At 35.2% G+C, this 22,154-nt stretch overlaps 1 protein-coding gene across 6 annotated transcripts in view; it reads left to right on the forward strand.

Moving 5' to 3' along the window:
- Positions 1-22,154, forward strand: part of LOC108750152 (dual 3',5'-cyclic-AMP and -GMP phosphodiesterase 11) — a 321,538-nt gene that overhangs the window by 203,049 nt on the left and 96,335 nt on the right. For 5 of the 6 annotated variants that reach the window (XR_001939415.1, XM_018489415.1, XM_018489416.1 and 2 more), the window contains one exon: positions 19,818-20,076. Coding sequence is in view for 4 of the 6 variants with exons in the window: in XM_018489410.1 (XP_018344912.1) it covers positions 19,818-20,076 (259 nt within the window). In the remaining 2 variants the exon portion in view is untranslated. Of the gene's footprint in view, positions 1-19,817; positions 20,077-22,154 lie in introns of those variants that run through there. The other variant, XM_018489414.1, reaches the window with a different exon arrangement.

The following is a 22,154-nucleotide window of genomic DNA, read 5'->3' on the forward strand; positions in this document are numbered from 1 at the left end:
GGAAAGCGTTTTGCCACTGTGGAGGAGGTGAAACAAAAATCGCTGGAAGGCTTAAAGGACATCCCGATGAGTGAATTTAAAAACTGTTTTGAACAATGGAAGAATCGTTTGGAGAAGTGCGTTGTGGTCAATGGCGAATACTTTGAAGGTGATTAAAATTTGGTGTTAAAATATTGAGAAATAAAGAAGTTATGACGAAATTCCCGTTTTTTTTGGGTCCCCTCTCGTATATTGATTATGTTTCTAACTTTTTCTTATCTGTATTTAATTTCTAGATTCGGTGAAATCATTTTCTTGTACTATTTTTAAAGTATAAATATTAATATAAAATTAATATAATGTTTTTTATTATAATATTTATATATTGTATTTAATATTTTAAATATTATGTTTATATTTATGTTTTATTTATACTATTATATTCTTTTTCTACTAATAAATTATAAAATTTGAGGTAATATAATATATCTTTAATTTACCACGGATTTACTTATTCTCTGATATTGACATTTGAATTTCCCGTGTTTTGAGCAAAAAGCGGAGCTAATATGATGCGGGATGTTCATTATGTTCGTTTCAAGACTAAAAGAGACAGGGACTAGCAGACAAGGTTTCTATAGTCAAAACATACTTCTCACTTATACGGGCGTATCGTTTTTCTCGGATGGGATTTTTAATTAAGGGATGTACCCAGGGATGTACCATCCACCAATTGGAATAACAACCAAAAAAAAAAAAGAATTTTACTGTTGTACTGAAAAGAACGTTACTGCACCAATTTTGTTGTTGTTACAAACATTAATGTTGTAAATATGATAATTTTTAACATTAATGAATTCTATTTCAATACTCTTACACAACTTTTAATATCTCCTCGTATCTCATTTTAAAGAGAAATATTGTTACGTTTTGTACATCATGTAACTTTTACTTCTTTTTTTAAAGAATTTTTTTAAGGACAACACAGTTACTACAAAAATATATCAATTATAGCGTATATTCTGTTTTTCGCACGGAAAAAAAATGTTACGAAAATTTTTCTTACGTATCGCATATTTTGTCAAAGCTCGAACGAATAGAAATATTAAAAATTATTTACATGGTCTTATAATGAGAAGAAAAAAATATTTTATGTAACAGCAAAAAACTCGCACAAAGTTAAAAGTTATATGTTTTTTACATTTAAAAATGAAAGAGAAGAATTCGATAGAGTATTTACAGCCGGCCACAGAAAGGTTGCAATACTTTTTTTTGGATTTTGGAATACAATTTGTTCATTGAGCGATTGATTCTTACTTATGGATCTAACCATTTACGTTTAACCGCTATATGAGCAAGGCTAAGTTCTGTAACACATTGAAAAAAAAGTGTTGCAATCTTTCTGTGACCAGCTGTAGATCGCCATTTCAAAATAAAATATTCTCATTAGCAAAGCAGTGAAAAATTATTAGACATCAATCGTTGTGAATGGATGTGTGCTAAGGACTCTCTTAAAATGAAATAATTAATAAAAATTTCGAGAGGGATTTGAAGTCCCAAAACCTTTTTCTTGGATTCCTTTCTGGATACGCCATGCTTATATATATATATACGAGTATACAATAACACCAATGATTTATACAATGAAATAATTACTTTTAACAGTGAAAATCAAGAAAACATATATAGCGTCTTTAGAGTTCAAATATGGCGGCTAAACTAAGTGAAATTGTAGAATATTATAAGAATCACATATAAAAATTCATAAAAATGTGCTGCCACCTGTGACAAATAGACAATAACTAACTTACCCCATACAACTTGCCCCGATCTCTTCTATTAATTGCGGATTAATTCAAATGCTTTATTCTTTTTGGCAGCGTTACTGCATTCCATAAGAATAATAAAAATGATTTGTACATGTATATTTTAATATATATAACAAAATTATAATTGATAATCCACATCTAATTCTAAGCTCCAATTATGGATTATAATGCAATTTTGTTGTGTGTGTGAGACATATTTAAGTTTATTTAAAATTAGGGACAATCAAAAATTTATGATAATTAAAATGACAATAAAAATTAATGAAAATTAAACATTTAGTAATAAAAAAACAATTAAATTATTAATAAGTAATACTTTTTGCATATAGACATGTATACTATTTTATGTTCTATTTTGATATTTAAGATGGTTTTTTAGTAAATCAAGTTATTATAGAAATGTTTAATTTTTTAATATAATGTCCTTACGAAATAAATTCTCAATTTTTCGTGTTAACGCTCAAATTAGATGTTTACCATCAACGTTGAGTGTTGACCGTCAGTATTAAATGTCACTTAAGCGTTGAGCATCAATGTTGGGTGTTGATTGAGAGTGACCATGAATATTCGGTGTTGCTTTGGTGTACCCTGCTGCAAATTCCCATGGGTTTTTTTATGGGTTTCTATAGAGAACTATAAGTATTCTGTAGGAGTTTGTGTAGTTACCTATAGGATTTGCGCAGCATGCATAGGTATACGTAGGACATTCATAGGAGTGCAAATAATAGAGGTAATAGAGATACCCACAGGAATGTGGACAGATGCCCCATGAGAATTAAAAGGTCTATAAGATACCAGTTTGACGTATAATAACATGTAGGCGTACGTAAGTCAAAGAAGAGGTGCCCCATGGAGACTAAAAATGCCTATAAACTACCATAGGATGATGTATGCACATCTCTCTATCCTATGTGCACCTACATATTCCTATACGTCAAAGTGTAATATCCTATAGGTATTTAGTTCTCATGAGGCATCTCTTCCGCATTCCTATAGGAACCTATATCAACTTGAAAAAATAATTCGTAACTCCTAAAAACTGGAAGCTACGATAATAATTAATAAATGATACGTTCCACGTCAGATAAATAAATATCCTGATTGCTATAAAGAAACATGTACTTATAACTTTTTTGAGTCACCAAACACATCTTGTTTATCACATGACTTTCAGTTTTTGGAGTTATGGAAAAATTATTTTAGATTTTTACGTGGAATTACATCAGTCAGCTACTATTATAGCATTTTTTGTACACACTCTAAAATGTAAATTAGGGACTATACAGGATGTCTCAGAATATTTGTGACTATTTTGGGACTATACAGGATATCTCAAAATATTTGGAACTATTTTTGTGTGCAGATAGAGCGGATTAAACTAAACCAGAAGATCCTCTATCATTTTGCAATTTTTGCAATTATTATTCAATGAGCAGAATGTCTAAAATCGACGCATTAGACAACTTTAAGTTATCTTTAAGAGTTCTTTGAAAAACATCTTTAAAATATGTCATAGAGAACTCTGAAAAATATCTTAAAGATGTCTTATGCGTCGATTTTACTCGCTTATTCAGCAATTTAGAAACTAACTGTTGTGAAAAAAATAATACACTTTTCAATGATGACTTTTCGACTCAGTTTAATCTATTTTATCTGCACATGAAAATAGTCTCAATACAGGACATTCTATCATTTAGGATCGCATCAACGTGTGCATCATTTTTTTCCCATGCAATCTTATAGGAGCCTCTTTTCATGGATTGGATGTCATAGATTCCTATGTAAAATTTTGTAGAAAAATTTCTTATGTTACCCTATATATACATGCTGTGTAAGTCCTATAGGTACCTATTGTAAGAAATTTAGAGAAACTGGGCACAACAGAGAAGCTATCAGCGTCAGAGCTGTGTGGCTCAGTGGCAGGACGGAAATCTATCAACTCGGAGGAGAGAACCAGGCCTGGGTTCGAGACGAGGAACACCCTAATATTTTTCTGTTGTCATTAATTGTTTACACTATACAAGCTCCTACAGAGGCTGTGTTCTAAAATTTACTGTATTGAAAATTTATAGTGCACATAATGAAAACTATAGATTTTCAGTACAGACAGTAAATTTTGGCACACAGCCAGAATTTTATAGTCCTCTATGGAAACCCATGAAAAAACCCATGGGAGTTTACAGCAAGATAGGAGCCTCCTCCTATGGGACCAGTCGAATTTACCACAGATACTCATAGTTAAACAAACCCATAGGAAAATTTCTCATAGGAATTTGCAGCAGGGTAGACACGCAATATAATTATCTATTGAGTGTCAGTTAAGCGTTGAGCATCAATATTGGATGTTGGTTGAGTGTTGATCATCAATGTGTGTTGAATATCGGTTGGGTGTGATCATTAAATTCGGTGAATATGTACACCGTAACACCCAATCGCAGTTTACTCTCAACACTTATATATGACACTCAATAGATAAATGTAAAACTTAAACGGCTTAAACCTTTAAATATTATTTTCAAAATTGAATGTAAGAGTCACTTGAATGTTAATCTTTATGATTGAGAATTAACGTTGAAATGTTGAATATAGATGCGCCGCAAATTCATTTATGAAAGAAATATATTTTAACTATACGCGTGAAACATCTTTTTGACAAATTATCTAGCCTGTGTTTGGAAACATCATCCGAGTATCGTTTTATTCTTATTATTCACCTAATGTGAAACAAGGATAAGATGAAACACGAGGGCACCCAGATGATATTTCCGAACGCAGCCTAGATAAAGTTTGTCAAAAAGATATTTCTCGCAGTCTTAAAGTTGTTGAAGCCCTGTTGAGATATATCACAGTTACATACTAACATTCAGTGTTCTTGGATTGTCAAAGCAGCAGTTTCCGTACGATTGCAAAGGTTAAGCACTGTTGGATAGGGTACGAGATTGGATGGGTGACCGCTTAAAAAAATAAGGAAATTAATTCCCAAATGAGAGAGAAAGCGTTTTTTTTTAATTATAATTTTGTCGTGTGTATTTCAGAAAATGTTGCAAAATCAATAGTATTATTTTAGCAATAAAACAGATTTAATTAATTTTATATTGTTACATACGAGCGTCCGGCTTGCGAATGCGTTCACGCATTCTCGGACCGCAGAAATGAACAATACGGATATAATAGAAAGAACAAGAATAGCTTATTGTGAAGTGAACACAGAACACAGTCACGTAAAGCTCAGAGCACACGAACGATGAGAGAATAATCGGATCGAGAGACACGTCCGAGCGCAGTGGCGGCTTACGTCCAAGTCTGCCGATCTTGTTAAATAATAGAGCGGCTCGTTGCCAGGCAACGCAATCTTCGGTACTTCGCGAGCGGCGATCCACGGTATCGGCATGGCAAGGGCGTAACAATATAATAAAACCATTTATTTTGATGGTTTTCTTTGGGCGTTAACCTTTAATTGGGTGTATGAAGTTGAAGTACTGAAATTGACGTGTGCAAAATTCTACGGTAAATTAACAAAATAAGATAGAAAAAAAGATGTTGAAAATGTAACCTTTCAAGTATAATTTAGTAACAGATAAGGCTCGCAAGTGCTTTTTACCGACTGTATACAAATCTCACCATAGACTTTTCTCAAAAATGAGAATATAACAGATTAAAACATTACGATTTTTTGTTTGTAAAATCACATATACTGATATTTACATACATATACTTGCATATAAATTTAACCTCAAAAAGTAAAGACGTAATCAGTAAGCGAATTGCCCAATCAGTAGAGACCGTAGACGGTAGAGACCGTAAGGTCAGTAGCGAATCCAATCTTACGATTTCCTTACTGCTTACGTGTTACGTCCTTACGTTTTTGTATGTGCCATGAGCTTTACAATGCAATATGGCGTCACTTAAAGAAGCACAACGCGTCGAAATATTCAATTCAGAAAATAAAAATATATATACATTATATTTAACTACAGAAGATGTACATATATTCATTTTACCGAAAGTGACTTTTAAATTCCACATCTGAATATTCATTAACTGTATCCAGTTTGTAACACGAGATCAAACTGCTTGAATTGGTAATCCCATAATTAGTTCGTCTTCTTTGGAAGAACTATCGTTGCTGTTTTTGTTCAAAATTTATTGACAATTTAGTACGTTTATCCATGTCTGTTTACACTACTACCAGTCTACTGCAAAGCTGTTCCGAAATACGACGTAATGCTGGCATTACCACAGTAATTTTGGAATGGCTGCAGCAGTGCATTGTTGTTACGTCATGATGATTGCAGTATCAGTAAAAAGGGAATATACCCTCAATAATTTCTGAACATAGAATCTCCCAAAATCATACATTTGACTGGGAAAACATAAGAATTCTAGACAACAAGCCCTCTTATGTAAAAAGATCTATTTCTGAAATGGTATACATTTAAAAAAAATTGAAGGTCTAAACAAATGGATACAGAACAATTGTTGAACGCTTACCTTCCCATCATGGATCTTTTGTCCCCCACGTAATTTTATGCTCATTACCAAAAATAGACATACAGAGTTACACGATAAAACATCATTTATAAATCCGTATTACAAATGAAACTAACTAAGACTCCTTATAATTCAAAGAACTGGAAAGGATACGGGCAGTAGGAGTCCAGCGCAGAAGACGTCGCGCAAGTAATATATCTATGAAGTGTAAAACTTCTTTATTCACTAAAACGCGCTTACATGTTTCGACTCATTTTTAAGCCCTCCTCAGAGACAACAAAAGTTAACATAAACTGTGAATAAAAATTATCCTATCATAGTGAGCACCTCTACCTTGAGAATTTAAACGCCAAAAAAAGTGAAATAAAACGAAAAAAGAAAAAAGAAAGATGAACGAAAAAGAAAATAATGGAAATATCGAAATAGAAAATATGAAAAACTAATTTATCAAAAACCTTAAGACTATAATTAATCATCTCGAAAATAAGGACGCTCACCCTAATCACAAACTGCATCGCAAACATTACTATAAATTATTCAAAAACTGGTTCTCGATATTTTAGCCAGTCAGTATCAGACACAGTGAGTCACTTTCAGTTTTAGTTAGTATTATTGAAGCTTACAAATTTCGCATTGGAACGTTAATCAATTCCATAAAAATGAAAGTTGGAAAGTAATAAAAAATCACACCAGAAAGACTCATTACTGTGTACCAACGACACTGACTGACTAGACGTGACAACAACTCAAACCTTTATAGCTTGTCTATGATCGGGAGGTTTTTCGTTTATCTTTCTTTTCTCTTTTTTAGTTTTATTTCACTCTTTTTGGCGTTTAAATTCTCAAGGGGTGCTCACCATGATAGGATAATTTTTATTTACAGTTTATGTACAATATGTTAATTTTTGTTGTCTCTGAGGAGGGCTCAAAAGTGAGCCGAAACATGTAAGCGCGTTTTAGTGAATAAAAAAGTTTCACACTTCATAGATATATTATTTGTGCGACGTCTTCTGCGCTTGACTCCTACTGCTCGTATCCTTTCCAGATCATTTATAAATGTGCTGTCAAAAAGGAAGGATTACAAATATTCTAAGACCAATGAAAAATTCTGTTAACATTGGAATCACAGGTATTCTTATCATAATTATAATTTAGTCTAGTAAAAGTCTAACACTCAAATAATTATATCATATACAGGGTCTTCCAATATTATCTGTCTTTCCATTTAACAATATAGAATAGTATCTTATAAAACCCACCACATAGATTATTGTTGCCAGGTTGATAGTTCGTATAAATGTAAACAATCGTGCCGAGTTATATGGCGATCGGTTCAGTTAATTATAAACATTTAGCAAAGAAAATTGTTGAGATTTGCAAAATATTGTTTTCGAAAATTTGGGACAAAGAGGATTGACTTTCCAATTCAGCAGACCTTAACCCAATGGATTATTCTGTGTGGTCTATTATGGAGTCCAGAGTTTTTTTGTGCAATTAACCACAAGTCTGTTAATGCATTAAAAAAATCATTAAGGAATGTAAGGAACAACATTACTATTGAGGAACTTACCATTATTGACAATTTCCCTAAGCGGTTGCGGGCATGCATCAAGGCAAGGATGGTTACCAACAAGATTGGTCAAATAAAGTGTTACGTCCAAAACCTAAAAAATGAAAGATGATTTTTTTCCTAAATGAGGGTGTTACGTCCAAACCCTTAAAACTAGGTTAATGAGATAAGAAGGGGAAATGAAGAGGGTGTGGAAGGACGGCTAGACTCAATCTCACAAGTATACGCAGAGAGGCGATCACCTGTGAGTCGTACGCACCTTTTCGATCCCGGAATGCAGGTCAACGTCCCGAAAGGACGCTATGACACCTGTTCCTGAGGGAACGTCGGTTCTACTTTTTGAGTCAAGAAACTTAATCCCTTTGACCCGGGACTGGACCTCGTGCGATCTTAGGAATTAGAGAGAGGAATGAAGCGAGGGGTAACACAAAGTAACAAAAAAAAAGATGGAAAGCAAGCGATTTTCAATTAGTTTACATTTATTTAAATTATGCTTATAGACATTACTAGATTTACATTAAGAGAGAGTGATTATGTGAAGATAAGTAAAAGTATCATAGTTATCTAGTGAACGCGTTTGCAAGGTGTGTATGTGTGTGTGTGTGTGTGTGTGTGCGTGCGTGCGTGTGCATGCGTGCGTGTGCGTGCGTGTGTGTGCGTGTGTGTATGTATGTTACGGGAAGGCCGAGAACGGTCTGAAGTTCGGAAGGAATAACGACTTACTTTTTGATCCACGGGATCCTGGACTAATGTTACTTGACTAGCAGGGTCGCTATCCACGCAAAGAGCCCCAAGAAGGTGGTCTAGTGATTGGTGGCTGGATGACACAAGGCGTGTGACGGGTATTGAGATGCGCGACCAATAAAGTCGGAAAATGTACTACGAAAATGAACTGGCGCGACGCGTTGACTTTCTTGCAACTGATGCGGATGGACTATGCTGACTATTCTGAGTACTCGGACTGACACTCTGTGCTTCCACGGGGCCTCTATTTATACCCCGAAAAAATGGGCGTAGTGCCCTTTATCTAGGATACAATAGTTGCAATGTCTCGCGAGATTTATGATGTTTATAGCGTCCTGTCGTTGTTGATCTAAAGTGCATCGTTAAGAGGATTTCTAGAAGAAATGATTTATATTTTTCTCTAAAAGCCAAGATAGCTCTAGAAGAATTTGTTATTCTCGCAGAAAATGTGGTTAGGTAAACAGGCGGTTATCCACAAGTAGTTTTACATGCAGGGCATCCATTAACAGTCGCGAGTTCGACTTTAGATAACGTTATCGTGGAAAGTTATCTATGCGTTTTACGATTTTTTAAACGCGACGTAGCGCCTATTTTCCTAAGATGAAATTGTCATTCCGACGATAAGGCTTGGATTTTATTATCGCGTGACTTCGATACATTTACGCAATCTTGTCACTTTTTCACGCCCGCATTAAAATTGTTATTCGTTCCTGGTTGATTAGCGTTTTACGAGCTTCGCGGAGCCCGCTCGGTTCCTCTTTTTAGATCCATTATCATAGATCGTTATCAGCGCGCTCCATTCGAATCTCATAGGCGTAGCTCGTAGTCGCGACGTGGGACCAAATCTTTTCGAAAGAAAAGAATCGAAACGTCTATAGGACGTAACAAAAGTATGCAATCAATTTTAACGTCATGTTAGTACAAATATTTTCTATAAATTTCGTTCCCATGTAACAATTATTAATAAAGTTATGATTATTTATAAAAAACGGATATTATTAGAACATCCTGTAGATCTGGAAACTGTGATTTCTCTATCCATTTGAGTCTACAAATTTTAACTTGATACATCATGAGATAGGACATCAATAAACTGAGAAGACACATCACAATACTGACAATATAATGGATAGAAGACCTAGGAGCATAAGATTATACCGTTAACATGCGAATTTTATATTATTGATTGACATACGAATATAATTATCCATTAATTTATTCATTGAAAAGGACCATATTTATGGTCAAAACGTTCGAATCTATTTAATCGATTTCATAATTATATCATATTAATAAATAAACAGCGATCATCGACCAGCTAGGTTATAACAGCTCTGAATTTATATTTTATCGAATTTTATTCATCATAACCAATATTGTAATTATAATAATCTCATCTTGTTTTCGCTCGATGAAGATGCAGCTCTTGATTTACTATCGTATGTTCCATACTATTTCATTAAGATATATGCGTCATTTTATCCAAATTGCAGATATTTGTAATTTTGGGTAAGCCCTAGTGAGGCACTCCAAATTTTCAGCACTTTACTAAAGAATCACCTTAAAATAAATAAATATTTTCGAGATAGCATCATTTGTAAGATTTAACAAGTTTTTAAACATTTTTATAATAAAATGCAATAAAAGTATTGATAAGACTTCTTGTTAGCAGAGCGTGGTTGGATGGGTTGAGCCAGTAATTAAGTAGAAACTTATAAATGAACGTAATTTATTGAAAAGTAAATTTTATAATCCGCGAGCGTGCTGTCCTCTCATTTCGGAATTCAAGCAGAGACTGAGAGAGAGATCACTTAAACGGATATCGGTTAATTACGATGAGAGTCGAAGTTTTCCGAGCCGCGCTTGAGTCGAGTACAGTACAGTCACGCATAAAAGTATTGGTCTGTACACTCGAGTACAGAAACGCGCTGAACTCAAATACTTGTATTCTCAATACTGCCGCCGTTCAAGCGTTTCTCGTGAATCGTTATAATGTTTAACTTATTACATATGCTTTTGAAACGATCTCGCGGCAACGCCTTTGTGAATATGTCCGCGCGTTGATTTTCGGACGGAACGTACTCGACTATAATCTCCTTCTCATTTACTTTTTCGCGAACGAAGTGAAAATGGATGTCGATATGTTTCGTTCTTTTATGAAATACCGGGTTCCTGACTAACTGAATTGCACTTTGGTTATCGACGTATAGAGTTGTTTCTTTGTCGCAAGGATATCCGATGTCGGATAACAACTTCCTAATCCAAATCGCTTCTCGTGTTGCTGTTGATGCTGCCACGTATTCGGCTTCCGTGGTACTTAACGTCACCAGTCGTTGCCGCTGCGACGACCACGTGACAGCTCCGTTTGCGAGACAGAAAACGTATCCTGTCGTGGATCTTCGCGTCTCGATATCTCCGGCGTAATCGGCGTCTGAGAAACCTATCAATTCTACATTGCTGCCGCCGCTTGAGTATTCGATACCGTAGTCGATTGTGCTTTTTAGATACGCGAATATTCGCTTTACTGCTCGCCAGTGCGCAGCATTATGATTGCTCAAATACTTGCTCACGGAGTTTACCGCGAACGCGATGTCCGGTCTCGATACAGCAGCTAAAAAGACTAGCGACCCGACTGCTTCGCGATACGGCACACTGCTGGATTTTTCGTCGTTCTCCTCGCTAGGAGATAGTGCTGCGTGCGGATCTGCTGGCACATTTGCTGGTTTCGCTTCCGCCATTCCGAACTTTTCAATTATTTTCCGCGTGTATTCGCTCTGATGAATAATTAGCCGTTTATTTCTTTTATCGCGTTCGATTTGCAACCCGACGAAAACATTTGAATCCTCGACCGTTATTTTAAACGTTTCGCTCAGTCGTTGAATTATTTTCTTAAGCGTCTCTACGTTTTTTGAGGCTACTAGCCCATCATCGACGAACAGCGCCAGATACACTTCGTCGTTTTTGTATTTCCCGGTAAACACGCACTTATCCGCATCGCACTCTTTTAGATTGAACTCACTCAGAAAACTTGTGAACCTCAGGTTCCAACACCTTGGAGCCTGCTTTAGACCGTAGAGGGACCTTTGGAGCTTGCACACGACATTTCTTGGATCTTCTTCTATCTTCAATCCTTCCGGAATTTGCATGAAGATTGTCTCTTCCAATTTTCCGTACAAGAATGCGGTTTGGACGTCAAACTGCATTACTTCAAGATTTTTCGAGGTGATTATTGCTAGCAGTATTCTCAACGAATCGTACCTTACAACTGGAGAGAATGTTTCGTTGAAGTCGATCCCCCTTCTTTGCATGAAGCCTCTCGCACACAACCGTGCCTTGAATCGATGCAGCTTCCCGTCGGCATCTTTTTTCACCCGAAAAACCCATTTCGAGTCGATTAGCTTCATTTCCGGCGTCCTTTTTTCGAGTTTCCAAGTGCTACTTTCTTCGTGAGCTTGAAGTTCGTCTTGAATAGCACTCGCCCACTGCGCGGCTTCGGTGCTATTCTTCGCTTCTTCATATGTTTGTGGTACGATGTACTCGGCCACATATGCATCATGCCGGTACCTACTCGGTACTTGAATTGTCGAGCGATTTCTTAGAGCTCTTTGATTTTCCAGGTCCGACGTATCCTCTTGTTCGCAGGCCTCTTGTTCGTTTTCCACTTCTGCTTGTTCTTGGCCGATGCCCCCGTTCTCTTCTTCGTTCTCGGCTTTTGGTAGTGGAAGTATTATTTCATTTTCTTCCTCCATTGGATTCGTTTCCGCCAGAGGTTTGCCGACTTTCTCATTAAATATGACATTGCGAGCTACACTGACCCTTTTCGTTTTCGGATTGTATACTCGGTAATTCGTCGATTCTTCCGTGTAACCAACGAAGATCTGTTTACTCGCTCGAGCATCGAATTTCTGCGTAAACTGTTTGGGAGTGTGCACGTACGCGTCTGAGCCGAAGATTCGAAGATGCTTCAGATTTGGGACTTTCCCAGTCCACGCTTCGTACGGTGTTACTGTACCAGTCGTCCACACGGTTCGATTAAGAACGTATACTGCACAATTTACCGCTTCTGCCCATAGAGTCAGTGGTAGACTCTTCGCGATTAACATCGTTCGCGCACTTTCGACTATCGTCCGATTGTCGCGTTCGGCTCTCCCGTTTTGCTCCGGATTGTACGGTGCCGTTTTCTCCTGATGGATTCCACATTTCTCGAGATATTCGTTCATTTCTTTGTTAAGGAATTCCCGACCATTATCCGAACGAAGCGTTTTTATTTTTCGACCGAATTTGTTCTCTATCATTTTTTCAAAAATTTTGAATTTCAGGTGAACCTCGGATTTCTTCTTCATAAAGTATACGTGTCGGTATCCGGTCGCTTCGTCCTTGAAGGTTAGAAAGTATCTTGATCCACCCACAGAGTTCGTTGACATCGGCCCGCAGACATCAGAGTGAATTTTTTCTCCGGGTTTAATTTTCGTGTTTCGCTCCACTTTCTTATTGAATGGCAGTCTGTGCAATTTCCCCATTTGACACGGTTCACAGAAAACGTCATTTTTGTCCGTAAACGATACTCCACTTACAAGTCCTTTTTTCGCTAATTCGCGAATCGCGCGCTTTCCGACGTGTCCTAGTCGTTCATGCCACACGGTTAAGTTTGTTGTAGCTATGTTCGCTTCTTCGACGCTCCCTTGTTTCGTGACCTTGAAGATCATGCGATACACGTCGTTGCCTTGCTTTGCACCTATCGCGAGCACCTTGCCATCACGCACAACTTCGGCGTAATTATTTTTGAATTGCACGCCGAATCCTTTCTTTGTGCACATTCCGACCGAGAATAAATTTTTGCGCAATTTCGGCACGTGTAACACTTTTTCAATTCGTGCGTCTTGCCAAACACCGTCGATGAGCCTTTTGATTCGCACCGTGCCTTCGCCGGCGACATTGCAGATTTGATTATCACCGAGTGATATCGTTGCGCCAGTACCATCTGTTTTGTAGTCAGTCAACCAGTCGCGTCGGTAAGTTAGGTGCCTCGATGCACCGCTGTCGATCAGCCAGACATCGCTTGGATCGGCCGTCATTATGTGACTTTGTGTCCAGAGCTTACTTGCGTTTCCCGCGCTTTTCAAGATCGATTTGTCCGAACTTTTACCTGATTCGACTACAAATGCGCAGTCACGAGGTTTGTTGCCGTCATCTCGTAGCTTCCGCTTGTTTCGACATTGTCTCGCGATATGTCCCATCTCTTGACATTTGTAGCACTGCACTTCCTTCGTTTCCTTTTTATTTTCGGGTTTTTTGTTCTTAGCACCTTTTGTTTCTTTGGTGCTTCGATTTTTGGCTGTCGCGGTCAGTGCTTCCGACTTCTCTTCGTCACCGTTGAGCCTGGTATCCTCTCTGATCAGCCTTTCTTGTAGATTATCGAGAGTCTGTCGTTCTGGGTCCACACTGTCCCAGGCGACCTGCAATGTACTGAACTTTGTAGTCAAGCTTGAGAGAATTTTCGCTATAATTGTGGCGTCCGATACGTTCTCTCCGATGTCCTTAAGTTGACACGCCATGTTTGTCACCCTGGCTACGTGCTGAGTCGCCGTGTCCGATTCGCTCATCCGATAAGCATGAAATTTCTGCAGCAGACCCAGCTTGTTTGTCACTGTCTTTTGTTCATGAATCAAACATAGTTTGTCCCACATTTCTTTTGCGGAAGTACACGAGAGCACACACACTTGTTGAGTCTCGTCGAGATTCGACAGGATTATAAATCTCGCCGTTGCATCGTCTTTCACGTTTCTCTTCACCTCGGCCGCTTGTCCTTCTCCCTCGGCAGGCTCTGCTCTTGTGCCATCAACGACATCAAGAACGTCGTTCATTACGAATAACGCATTTACTTGAGCTTTCCAGCCCTGGAAATTCGTACCGTCGAATGGCTTTATGCTTTTTACGGAGATGCCGACTGACATCGCGGATTTGAGTTTTTCAACTTGCACGCTTCCGACACGTTAACTTTCAGCACTTGAACAATGGCCAACTTCCGTTTTGCGCCACGTGATACTCGCCGAAGATTCGCTCAACACTCACGCAGTTTAGTTGACCGTTAACTGGGCCCATAACCTGATAAGACTTCTTGTTAGCAGAGCGTGGTTGGATGGGTTGAGCCAGTAATTAAGTAGAAACTTATAAATGAACGTAATTTATTGAAAAGTAAATTTTATAATCCGCGAGCGTGCTGTCCTCTCATTTCGGAATTCAAGCAGAGACTGCGAGAGAGATCACTTAAACGGATATCGGTTAATTACGATGAGAGTCAAAGTTTTCCGAGCCGCGCTTGAGTCGAGTACAGTACAGTCACGCATAAAAGTATTGGTCTGTACACTCGAGTACAGAAACGCGCTGAACTCAAATACTTGTATTCTCAATAAGTATCATTATAACGTAGTGATTAAACAATGCGAACACATTTAATTTCAACTAAGCATAACGTTGATTTTTTCCATGAAATCTAATGCTATTTACTACCTACTATAAAAACCATAAGGTAATTCTTATTATATTACACTTTGAATTTTTTAAAACTACGTTAGTTAACCTTGTACATTTAAATAATCAACGACATCAATAAAATGTGTAGCGCTGTTTCTGATAAATTAATTGACACTTGAAAAAGATAAAACAAATGCTAAAGAATCTTGTGATATCCCTACTGAAAAAGATTACGTCACACAGTTGCACGATGAAATCATGTAATTAAAATACGTAAATCACATAACGAATTGTCCTAAATCAGTACGTGATTTTTAAAAATTACGTAATTTGAAAAGTTATTTGTATGATATTCTTTTTTCTTCTTTATCTATTATTCAATTATTTAAAATTTGACAACGATAAAATCACATAATGGATAAAATTATTTCTGATATCATGTGATTTTTTAAATTATGTCATTTAAAAAAATCTTACTGATTTGGAACAATTCGTTACGTGATTTTCATGTTTTAATTACATGATTTCATTATGTAACGTTGTGATTTTTTTCAGTAGGGATGTATTATTTAAAGCAAAATATTATAATTATTAAAATATAAAAAGTGATTCGCAACTGATCGGAATCTAGTGCTTTTACCTTTCACATGTATGTATATGTACGAGGGTCCCAGAAGTACCTGATCTGACGTACAGATGGCGGTTGTTGTATAACAAAAATCACTGTAGGGGAAAGCACCAACTTTCTAAAACTTAGCTATGAAGTTTGAAAATGCTACGTTGTTCAATATTTGTTTGGCAGCCATCAATAGTGGACGATCTCGGTGAATTTGCAAAGATGAAAAAAATTGGTCATCGTTATGTGATACAATACTTTCATTTGAAAGGTCTTAGCCCAACCAATATCAAAGCCGAGCTGGATTCTACTCTGGAGAAGTCTGCTCCTTCGTTTACAACAGTAAAATATTGAGTGGCAGAGTTTAAACGAGGCCGTACGAGCTGCGAAGACGAACATTGCAGTGATCGACCAAGTGAGGTGGCTATTCCAGAAATGGTGAAGAAAATCCACAAAATGGTATTGGGTGATCGTCGATTGAAAATGCGCGAGCTAGCAGACATGGTAAACATTTCAAAAAGTGTACATCGCATATTGGCTGAAAATTTGGAGATGAGAAAGCTGTGTGCAAGGTGGGTGCCGCGCTTGCTCACAATCGAACAAAAGCAGCGTCGAGAGGATGTTGAGTTAAAGTTCGAATTGCTTCCCCACGCACCCTATTCGCCAGATTTAGCCTCCTCGGATTATTTTCTCTTTCCAAACTTGAAAAAATGGCTCGGTGGTAGAAGATTTACCAATAATGAAGAGGTGGAGTCTGCGGTTAATGGCTATTTTGAGGAGTTCAACGGTTCTTACTATAAACAGGCCATCGAAGCTATTGCACATCGCTGGGAAAAGTGTATCGAGCTAAAAGGAGACTATGTTGAGAAATAAAGATATTTTTTCCCAAATTTTTTGTGTTTTCTTTGTTAGGTCGGGTACTTCTGAAACCACCCTCGTATATACGACGGTAACTCTGAAAGTTAGGGATATGGTAAAGAATAAAAAGAAATACTATCCAAGTCAGGCTAGAAGAACAAATGATTGTGAATGAATGTTTCATAATATAGAACAGAAACAAATAGACTGCGTTTGGAAATGTTATCCTCGTCATTTTATCCTTGTTTAACATTGGGTGAACAACAAGGATAAAACGATAGATGCACTCGGATAACGCTTCTAAACGCAGCCTAATTTGATGTACTGATAAGAAATGGAATGTTTGTCAATGCTTGTACTGAGACTAATCGATGCAAGTCCATTTGTTCATAGACGAATAGATCATTGAAATTCTTGTGCGCGAGATTTATTTTTGAGGCTTTTTTATTTTTAGATTTTCATTAGAATTTGTAGTATTCATAGGATTCTAATGAATAATCATAAATAAATGTTTTTAATGATGCCTGAAAAGTCTTAAACTTTCTGAATATGAATAATAAGAATCCGACTATATAAAATATCTGATTTTCATTGCATAAGAACTGATAACAGTGTTTTTATTTTAATACAATAAAAATGTCTTTTAGAGTCTTTTAAATACAGGATATTGATAATAATTTATTCAATAATGTAACATAATAGCCACACCTTTCGATCCAAGTTTCAGATTCTTTTCAATATTGATGCAGTACAGTAACGTTGATAAGAAATATACAATACATGTCCAATACGCAAACTAAATATAGTGATAATATTGTCACAACCAAATATGTAATTCCAACGGTACCTTCAAACTTCCTGGTATATTACAATATAAATCATTTGATCAGTGATTTTCTTATTTTAGACTTGACTTGAATCATGATACTCTTTAATGAAATTCTTAAAGTACTGTCTATAATTTTCAGAAAATTAAATTTTTGAGAGACAAAATATTCATGGGAACTTAGAAAATGTCTGTCTTGTATTTTTTAAATTTCTTCGTGTCTAATTGTCATAAAATTTTTTTAATTATACAGCTTAGTGTACAGTCAAGGCTTAAAAGATTGCAACACGTTTTCTTTAATGGATTTCAGAATCACTAATCAGATTTCTTATTTGTCGATCGATGAATAAGAACTAATCGCTCGGTGAGCAAGCTGTATTCCGAAACCCATCGAAAAAAAAGTGTTGCAACCTTTTAGGCTCCGACTATACGCTTAAAATAAAAGTACGCTTAAAATATTAGAAGGATTCCAAGTTTTAACTCTTTGTTCCACTTTACAACGCGTCTCAAATTTTGTCCCAAATTAAAGATATGATTTTAAATTATTCTTCTTTTAGTGTAAAAATAATAAATGTTTAAATGTAATAAATGTGAAATAATAAGTGAAAATAATAAATGTGATATATAATTTTCTATTAATATGTATATGAAGAATTTTATAATCTTTTATTTAAAAACCCAGATACTTTATTCGTAATATACACTCGGTAGAAAAGTATAATTTTAAAAAATAAAATGTGATTTCGTAACTTAATATAATTTTTGTTGTGATCTCATATGTAATGTTATGTTTAAGTGTTATTAGTTATTTACAAATATAGTAAATAATATTGTTTATGTGTTTTGTTAACAATTATTTAAAATGTTTATTTATTAAAATTTACGAAAAATAATATAGAATTTTTAAAAATATTTCTCTTTGCCTTTTTAAGAAGTTAATTATCTTAGCGTACAGAGCTTTATCCGTTATAATAAATTGTAGCAGCTAATTTTAGATAGACAAATTATATTCAAAATAAAATAAATAAGTAATTATATTTACATGAATTACTAATGCCTTTACCCACACGTTCTGCATTTGTTATTCTTGTTGGAACACAGATAATATTGAGTAAAAAACAAAAAAAATGTTAATCTTTGATATACAATATATCTATGAAACTTGCTTGTCGGAAAATTTCAATTTATTGAATAAATACAGTAAATAATAACTTGATTACGAAGATATTCAAATTTAGTAGATTTAGTAGAGTGCGAATCAAGCATTTACAAAGTCGAATCGAATCCTTTTGATTTGAAAACGAATCAAATTAAAACAAATTTTTACATACTGACATCAGCTAAAAAAATTAAAAGCTAAAAAAATTTATTTTGAATGTAAAAATATAAAAAATTAATAATATGTTATAAATATATTAAAAACAATATTTTTTGATAATATCTGTATGTTGAAAATGACTCATTTTTACGTTTATCTAAAAAGATCCGAACCATCATTGAAAATATTTCATAGTTCATTATTTTTTTAATTAATTTTTAAAATCAATCTCTCTCTCATTCTCTCTCTTATTACATCATTGAATGGAAAAAGATAGAAATGGCTGTCTTGCACGATTCCTCTCTCTTACTTTTATCAACCATTTTGACACATGGATCGCGCAGTCCGTTCTTCTATGTCTTTGCTGTATATCGAAACATGGCCATAGACTGCGCAGTTATATCAAAAAGATGAAAATATATACAACTTTAAATACAAAGCGCCTTCCCGGTCCGAGTGTTAAGATGTTGAACTACTATCTAATATACATTCAATTAAATTAAATTAATATTTCAGAAATAAATTGAGATGAAATTATATTAATATTTCTGAATTATATTAATATTTCTGAAATATTAATTTAATTTAATTGAATGTATATTAGATAGTAATTCAACATCTTAACACTCGGACCGGGAAGGCGCTTTGTATTTAAAGTTGTAATATTTATATAGACGGTCTTGTTTCCAATCATATTGAAAATATCTAATAAAGTCCAATGATAACTGATGCGATGAATAAGCGCACGCGCATGCACGAAGATTAATATGCGCTGATACAAGATTGATAACAGGAGATACAGGGAAGAGAGAGCAATAAACGAGTGATTTAAAATCTAACCATTGATGTTCCGAAATTTTGAACTTATCGATTTCGAATCTTTTAGATCCGAAAACGAATCGAATCCACTGTGATTCGATTCGAATTCGAATTAATTCGCACACCTCTACGATTTAGAACATGACATTATGAAAATTTCCACTGTGACACTCATTGCTTCTTTTGCACAGTCACAATTTCTTGAGAAATGTGATTTTATTTGACTGATTCACTATGTTTATTAAGATTATTAAATTCGCATAATTAACAAATAAAATATGGTAAAAATGCAGGCCTGCACTTACGGAGCATCGAGGAACCGAGGATGACGGCGGAGACGGCGGGTCCTTGCGTACAAGGAATACAGGGCGTCCAGAGCGGCGTAGCGAGTCAAAGTATGCTGCAACAGGTGCAGGATGGAAACAGTGGCAGCGGTGGCGGCGGCGTTTATTATTCCTCAACATCGACTTGGACAGCGTACGATCCAGAATACGCCCGTATGGAGGCTTGGCTTGACGAGCATCCCGATTTCGTTAACGATTACTTTCTCAGGTAATCGGTCCTTCCGAATTTGTAATGAAGCGGATAGATTCATGTTAGATTCATTGTTTTGAAAATTAATTGATGGCTTGTTTACTATCGTTTTTGAAAAATAATAACTACAACCTCTAACAAAATTGCCTCTATTGTGTTGATCTATGTATTGTTCCTCTTTTTTATGTTTTTTTCGTTTATATACGTTTTTTATATATTTATATACGTTTATATACATTTTTTATCACGATATTTTCCGAAATCTGCATGAACATCAGAAAGTATATAATAAAAGTAGCACGCACGCACGTACGCAAGTCACATTTGAAGCTTCGGACGCAATTATTTCCCAACCTATTCGTTATTCCAAAAAGTATTTCAAGTAGAACTTAATTTGTTACGAGGGGGATATCTTTTGATGATCACAAACCCTTGCTAAGTAAACGTGCAAGATTTCAAAATGACCTTTATTTTTCTAAATGGAATCAGCGAATAGTTTGGGAGATAATTGCATCCGAAGCTTCAAATGAGATTCTGTATGTGTATATATTGTTTTACATATAGAATATATGTATAATATAATATATGCCTATCGTATACAGAGTGTTTTCTCTAACTTAATCATCTAAAATGTTTTCGTTGTATTTAATGATATTAGAAAATACCATAGGAGAAAGTTGTCCGATTCGAAGAGGCAAATATTATAATGAGCAAAAAATTTTTCTCAAAGTCATATTTTTTTAGACTTTAAGGTCATCTTTTTAATTGGAATTGTGTTATTTTTTTTTACACAATATGATTCCTCTAATTATTCTGAATATAAAAGTATTATGATAGTGATATAAAAAAACAATAATTTACAAGATATTTTATACCTTATTCTGTCATATATTGACATAAAATATTAAATAACTCGTAAATTATTAATTTTTTGATAATCGTACTTAATACTTTCATGAACAGAATAATGAAATAAATCAATTGATGGAAAGAAAATACATAGTTACTTTAAAAAAATATTAAGAATAATTTTTTAAATAAACATTGTGTTTTTAAATAAGCTATGTGCTTTTTTTTACTAATTGATTTATCTTATTATTCTGTTCATCAAAGTATTAAGGTACGATTATCAAAAAATTAACCTTGAAATTCCCACATCTCAACCGCACATCCGTAACTTCCACACTGATGCGAATTTGCCAATTGCGTTTTTAAATGTTAATTTTGTTATGAAAATGTAGAATAAAAATAAGTTAAAATATATGTTTTCTATGGCAAATTCAAAGGTAAAATTCAAATTGTGTGAGTCGAAAATATGATAGCGTTAACTTCTCAGGTTTTTTTATCAGTTTGCTGTTCGGAGTGTGACTAATATGAACGGTTTTGCGCGGAGGGAATAATTGTGCTGAAAGATCCAAAAACATAGTTAGATACAGATTCGAAAACAAGTCCTGTTAGATCATCAAAATAATCCCGTAGGACTCCAACTGATTACTAGAATGTCGAAACTTTTCGTTGTGTTGCTCGTTACGTTTGATTTTCCCCCTAAAAAACTTTGATAATCAAACAAAATTAGATCTCTAAGTCTAAATCCAGCACTCAACAAAATGCTCTTGCAGTTATAACGAAAATTACCTAAGTACGAAAAATTAGATAGATTTCTAGCAAATATTGTGATATTAGATATATTGCATCTAATCATACAGATGACACACGCAGGGAAAAGATTTCAGTCAACGTATTATAGCTAAAATAAAGCTGTGGAAGTTAAAACGTGTCCTTATAATAGGGACAACTAATATCATTGCTATCAAAGTTCAATTTATTAACTGCTAAAATTTAGGTGCTGCAGCAAAACATATTTCTTGTAAGAGTAAAGTGGCAACTGGCAGCGTCCTAAAAACAATTGCGAATGTAATGCTCGGTTACGCTAAGATAGTGACGAATAGCTGCCACTTACTTAACTGTTCGTGTCAAGTATACTTCCAATCCTAACTAATAAAGTTGGATGTCGACAAAGGTATTTTATCTTCAATAGCTTGCTTTTATCAATAACAGCAAAGTTTGCACCAGCAACTGATATTTAGCTGATATTA

This window comes from Trachymyrmex septentrionalis, unplaced genomic scaffold, assembly GCF_001594115.1.
Source record: "Trachymyrmex septentrionalis isolate Tsep2-gDNA-1 unplaced genomic scaffold, Tsep1.0 scaffold33, whole genome shotgun sequence".
In the NCBI taxonomy this organism is placed as follows: Eukaryota; Metazoa; Arthropoda; class Insecta; order Hymenoptera; family Formicidae; genus Trachymyrmex; species Trachymyrmex septentrionalis.